The 6,168-nt window shown below is 35.4% G+C and overlaps 1 protein-coding gene across 5 annotated transcripts; it reads right to left on the bottom strand.

Moving 5' to 3' along the window:
• On the bottom strand, nucleotides 1-5,911 carry LOC110032922. Of its 5 annotated transcripts, none has more exons than XM_020736711.1 (3): nucleotides 5,615-5,911; nucleotides 1,701-3,022; nucleotides 1-547 (listed from the first exon to the last, which is right to left on the bottom strand). In XM_020736711.1, exons 2-3 carry the CDS (start codon nucleotides 2,970-2,972, stop codon nucleotides 218-220), a joined length of 1,602 nt encoding a protein of 533 aa, XP_020592370.1. In that variant the 5' UTR covers nucleotides 2,973-3,022; nucleotides 5,615-5,911; the 3' UTR covers nucleotides 1-217. The 5 variants fall into 5 exon arrangements, with proteins under 5 accessions (XP_020592370.1, XP_020592373.1, XP_020592371.1 ...); XM_020736714.1 differs by lacking the exon at nucleotides 5,615-5,911 and adding an exon at nucleotides 5,532-5,609; XM_020736712.1 differs by lacking the exon at nucleotides 5,615-5,911 and adding an exon at nucleotides 5,230-5,583.
• Nucleotides 5,912-6,168: the final 257 nt, after the last annotated feature.

The following is a 6,168-nucleotide window of genomic DNA, read 5'->3' as shown; positions in this document are numbered from 1 at the left end:
TAAATACATAGAAAATGAGCAGTATGCATGTAAATCTCCCTAGAATGAATTGTATACCACCAAGTTAAGCAAGTTCCAAAATGCTACACCAACTCATTTTATTGATCTGTAAAAACATAATTTCCTCACCATTGCTGTAGCAGCAGTTATACATACTAACCCTCCCTGCTGTTTTCTCCATTGTTGGATTCACTTTAAGCTTAGCTCTCCAACAAATCTACACTCTCCCCATTGGAGAAAACGGGGGATCAAGGAAGAAAGACGGAGGAGGGCTTTGCTCAACTTTCCTTTTCTCTTTTCTTTCCTCCTCTGCTGCAGTTTCAATAATATGCCTCATTTTTTCTTCAAGAATGAGCTCGAGGGAATTAGGACAAAGCTTATGGTCGTTACAGTCTTCACCGATGGCCGAAGAAGCTTCGGAGCTGTGAAGAATGGAGATGCAGATTGAGAATGCCTGTAATGCTGATAACTGTGCGTGGAAATCGACCGCGTACTGTCCCTTCCCAGTGGCTGTAATGGTGAGAGCAGGAACCTTCTCTTTTTTACCCTATAGAGGATGTGAAGGTGATTACTGATTAGAAGAAAAGTGAAATGTATGGTATTTTAGTGATGAGGGGCATTTACATTTATTAATGTCATGAAGTATGGAGTCAAACATCAACTGAGAATTCAAGATTATGCTATAAGTAATGATGTAGATCAAAGATAAATTTGGGAACAAAAAAATTTTATTCTTCTTATGTTAAATAGTCAAATAAATAGTGAAGGGAAGGAACTAGAGTAAGTTGTCCCAATTGGCTCTCAAACTAATATAATATTCATGGATTGCATCTTATTTTGTTGGAACATAGAAAAAATAAGGGTGAAAAGTGTAATGAAGTCATAAATCTTCTTGTTTGAGTCTTCGAAAACAATGATTAAGTTAATTGAAGGTTCAAGACTAATGAATAGTCCGAAAAAAAAAAAAAAAAGAGTACTAAGGTGTTTGTCATTTGAAAATTTTCATGGTATGAGTGCTATGTGGAGGAAAAGCATTAATATGATGGCTTTTATTGTGAGAGTAGATGAGGAAATAAGAAAATCCTTCACTATAAGAACAAATGGTACCTATTAAATTGATATAAGTTCTTACGGGGAAGTAGGAGTTTAAAATCATAAGACTAGTCGTATAACATCGTGAAGGAGAAAGAGAGATTTAACTCAACCAATTTAGAGGTAGATCACAAGTAGCAAACATACATAACAAGCAAGCGAGAGTCGGCGAGGGTGATGGTCCACTTTAATAGATAGCAACTAGCACATGCAGGCATTGAGAGGTATCATTATGGCCCCATATATGAACTATAATGCGAGATTTGACACGTGCTTAACACAAAATATCTTAACCATCAATAATTCCCAACAATTTATTAATAAGAAAATGATTACAATAGTTTAGATTCCACTCAACTAAACATAGACAGTATCTCCAAATATAAATGATTTTCTTATTTTGATGGTGCTCTGCATTTAACACAAAATATTATTTCATCTATGGAAAAAAAAATCTGATAACATTGACTACACCTTTATAGACAATGGGACATCTATAAATCATCACCAAAGTCACTATATTTAGCAATTGTATTCAACATAATATTTGTTTAAAACTCTGGAAAAATCAATTGGGGAAAAGGTTTGTGCCTGAAATGATGCCATACCTTAACGAAAAGAACCGTCGGTTGTTGAGTTCCTACCCTCAAACTCACATTATCATTATCACCATTATCAAACACAACAATTGGGCAGCCCATGTCCCAACCACCACAATCACATCCTCCACCAAATCTCCATCTATCTAGTAGCGACGAGGGTCCAAGTTCCTCCCTTTTAGGAAGCCCGTGTCTCCCACTTGGTGTAATCGCCTTCACATATGGAGAGCTTGAATGGCTGCGAATGGCAACCCTTGTCCGATCTCTGGCTTGCATATTTTTTAAGTCTTCTATCATAGTAAGTGGAAATTGAGTAACAATGGCAGCAATTTCATGGTTTGGTTGCAACTCAGCTGATGCCCAGGGGTAAGAAGTCGAAGGGTCGGAATTAAGCTCACCGGAATAATGATTCAAGTTTGATGAAAAATGAGATCTTTCTGTTACAATGCTGTTTTTCGCTTGAGCAATGTCATACAAGGTGAACTCTGTTACTACAGAGTTATCGACTGAACCGTCTTCACTCACCTCGGAGCACAAATAACGAGAAACCTGCATCTGACCAACCATAAGAGATGGCCTAAGATGCCTGTTCTTCTTTCCATGATTGATGATATTACTCTTCACTTTACAACAATGAAAGGTATAAACCCAATTAAACACATTTTCAGTTTTCCATGTCTTTGCACAAAGAACATATTCAGGATCTTTAACAGAGAATTGATAGGATGAGTCACCATGATTAAATTCCCATTTAAGAACAGAATGCAAGTGAACGGGTGAAGTCGCTGTATTGATTACCTTGTTTTTAGCACTAAAAATGCTGTTGATCTGTTCAGGACTGCTGCCAGCCGGAGCAACGTCTGAGTATGAAATGCTGATCTTAGAGCGCTCCTCTGGAAGATCTCGAAATGACAACTCGAGAAATTCCGTATTTGACTTCGGAAGCAACCGAATGTTATCAATGGATGGAGAAGTACCCCAAGGGGTGGATTCCATGAGTTCAAAGGATGGAAAAGCGCCATAGTTAAGGCAAGGTTCGGAATTCTTTCCTCCACCTCTTACCTCTATCGCTGTCCTGATTTCCTTAGAGCCTAAATGGATCGAACTCCGCTTTACCATCCCTCCACCTCTTACCTCTTTATCTCTATCTTCTGCACTTGAAGATTGATATGCATCCCTTTCTCGAGTTTTTTTCATACTGGAGTGCAATAATTGTACAATTTTAGATCTTGGCCCAACTTCAAAACTATTTTGACTCTCCAATGTGATACTTGGCGCCATGGATGAACTGAGCTGTTATCAACCGTGGGCTGTTCATTTACCTGCTATTACTGCTTCAACAGAAAAGCAGTTCAGATTAGAGACTATGGTGGGCATGCTTTCCATGATGACTAATAACTAAAAATAAGAGGGAAGAGAAACAAAGATAACAAATGTCAAATGTGTCTATTCTACAGGTAAAATGCAATTTCAGCAGTACCCTGTCTAGGTTAAGAAAATTGTGCAGATTTTGATACAAAGCAAACCAAGGCAACATAAATTGCATATTTTTAATCAATTTCAGATTCATTTTTGTCTTCACAGAGACAAAGAAAAAAAAATCAACCTTTCTTTGCAGAATTAAAAGAGAACATCATAGTTATCATTCTGAAAAATAGATAACACTTGAAAAAAATGGCCATTAGAATTACAAATTAAATGTGCAAGTAGTAACACGAATGTGAGATCAGACAGTTTTTGATAAGCATATTAAAATAATTGTTGAAATGGCCATTAAACTAAATAAAAGAGAACCCCTTCATCATTCATCAGCATATTTGTAAGGCATAAATATATGAATATTGGCCTTTCAAAATTTATGCCATTGGCCGGTGAAACACTAAATTTATCAAAATAAGTTATGGTATGTTACATTCCATTTTCGTACTTTTGAATTTAGTTAAATGTTGTGATTGAACTCTCGTTCATAATATAAACTACATAGATTGTTTATAATCATAATTGTATACAACAATGACGACAACAACAAGCTTATCCCACTAAGTCTAAGTGGGGTTACTAAGTGGGGTTAGCTACATGAATCTTTTTTCTCCATTGTGTTCTATTGAGTGTCATATTTTCATTTAATTCTAATAAATTAAGATCATTATCTTATTTGAAATAAAAAATCATATTCTTTCCCCAGTTCGATAATGATGATCGGTAAATATATTGCACTATTTCCTTTGCATTGCCATGTCTTAGAAAAGTGATTAACACACACCAATTTATACACTTATAACTCATCCAATTGAGACATATTTTATAATACAATCTTCGGTGACTAAATGGGTGAAAGAGGAAAATCAGTTCGCGGAAAATGTGATATCTTTTGATAGATAAATGCAACAACAGCTGTTGTTCATATATATACTAGAAAAAAAGTGTTAAAATGGTTCACTGACTCTTTTTCGCTAGTCATTTTAGTCACGGAGTTTATTAAATGTTAATTTAGTCTCCAAACTCTTTTAATAAGATCTAAAATAGTCCTCTTTGGGGCCTATTTTATCCTATATTAAAAAGTCTAAGTACTAATTTGATACTTTTATAAACTCTAGGACTAAAATGACCCCATATAAATAGTTCAGGGGCTATTTTACACTTTACTCTATATACTATTAATTACTTTGTACTTATCATGAATGAAGATGAATCTAAAAACTATTTTAAATGAAAATTTGAAGTTAGGTGGCTTTTGTATATGTTGGATGGCGATTTTAATGAATATGTATATCTTACGAAGGATTTAAGAAAACAACTTAAATTAGAATTGTGCGCACAATTCACCATTTTTCCATCATGGTTGTCTGCTCCAGTCTTGCTACTCCGACCTCCCCATTAACCATAGAGCACCAAGGAAGTACTTCAAAGTTATTAAGCAATACTCTTTAAGTTGTACCAAACACTTAAAAGCATTATGCTTACAGAGATGGAATTTATCTAATCTCATAGAAAAGAAAAAAGTCCATTTATCCTAAAATAAGAAAACAGAATAGACCCCAGCACACAAAAATCACTTTCCCCAAACAAATTAGACATCTCCTTTTGGGGCTGTTTGTTAGGGCTTTAATAGGATTTAGGCATGGATTTAAGGTAAATCCAACCAAACATAAAAATTTATCTTGTTCCATCTCTTTTACGACGAAATCCGGATTTACTAAATCCAATTGCTGAACAGATTAAGATTTGTAAATTAAAACCAAGAAGTCATTTTATTTTACTTCAAATAAAATGTCATTTTCTTAAAACCAGAAAGACAAGTTCAACAAATCCAGGGATTCCAAAGTAGAAAACTCTATTTTTTTTAACTCAAACAAACAGAATAATCTGTAAAATGACCAAACATTTGAACAAGAAAGAGCAAATTCAAGATGAACATTAACTTAATAATTATTAAAAAAAAAGGGCAAAAAAAGGCAGTGCAGAAAACTAACACGAATTAGCTGATTCAAGAACAGGATCAAATATGCTTCATTAGGGCACAAAATAACGCCATTACCAGTCAAAATTTGACTCACAATGCACAAGAAATCCCTCCTCAAACCTATCTCACAATGGAGATTCAGCAGATCCTTCAAAACTCCCCCCCAACCTTCAACATTTCTACAGGTAAACAACCGAGAGGAAACTGAACTCGCCCAGAATTTACAAATCCAAGATCCAAAAAGCTAAAAGACGATAAATTTATAACCAAAACCGCATTAATGCTCGCATCAAGATCCTCTAATCACTCCCAGAAGGTACTAATGGCGAATGTTAAGAAGAAAACAAAGCAAGATGGCGAAATCAGTAAACCAAAACCTAAACCAAAACTCGTTGCCTCGATTTGCAGAAATGAACACCAGTTTCTTCAGAAGCTTGACCTGAGTTATAGAGAAGGTTACCTTCGATCTCGGACTGTAGAAGAAAGTTCACTGAAATGGTGGAAGAAGAGACAGGAAAGCTTCGGCGCCTAATGCGCCAATCTTTTGTCTGCCACTGCTGCTACACAGTGGTCGGGCCAGTGGAGGTTACAGGAAGCCACGGGTCTAATGATGCTGGCCTGGTGACTGATCTCCATTGCTATAAAAAATATGAAATTTATCATTTTTAAATGATTTTTTCTTCAATTTCTTTAAAAATTGCTCTTTTTTTGGTTAACGATGCATATTTCAGGTGAATTGAAGGAAGGAATAAACGCCTGTTAGATTTGGAGAATAGAAGACTTTATGATCTTTGACATATCCAGGGTAATTAATAATGTGCGAGAAAAGCTATAGTATTTATTACTCATTTAATTCTGAAATCTTCTTGCGTTCAGCAAATATCAGGACATTCACGTGGACATTGATTTTTTGGGAAATTTTGTGGAGGTATAAATGTAAACCAAAAAAAAAAGAGCATTTTTGTCGTGCAATTTCCATGTGGGGAATGCGCCTTCTGGTGGTTATGAAAGAAA

Source organism: Phalaenopsis equestris, unplaced genomic scaffold, assembly GCF_001263595.1.
Source record: "Phalaenopsis equestris unplaced genomic scaffold, ASM126359v1 Scaffold001058, whole genome shotgun sequence".
Taxonomy (NCBI): Eukaryota; Viridiplantae; Streptophyta; class Magnoliopsida; order Asparagales; family Orchidaceae; genus Phalaenopsis; species Phalaenopsis equestris.
This window is presented reverse-complemented; position numbering and strand designations above follow the sequence as displayed.

Bases quoted from the DNA above. Each gene is read 5' to 3' on its own strand.
- LOC110032922 (XM_020736711.1), bottom strand. From the start codon at position 2,972: ATGGCGCCAAGTATCACATTGGAGAGTCAAAATAGTTTTGAAGTTGGG. The intron at 548-1,700 runs GTATGGCATCAT...CATCCTCTATAG, and splicing joins CGACGGTTCTTTTCGTTAAG to GGTAAAAAAGAGAAGGTTCC.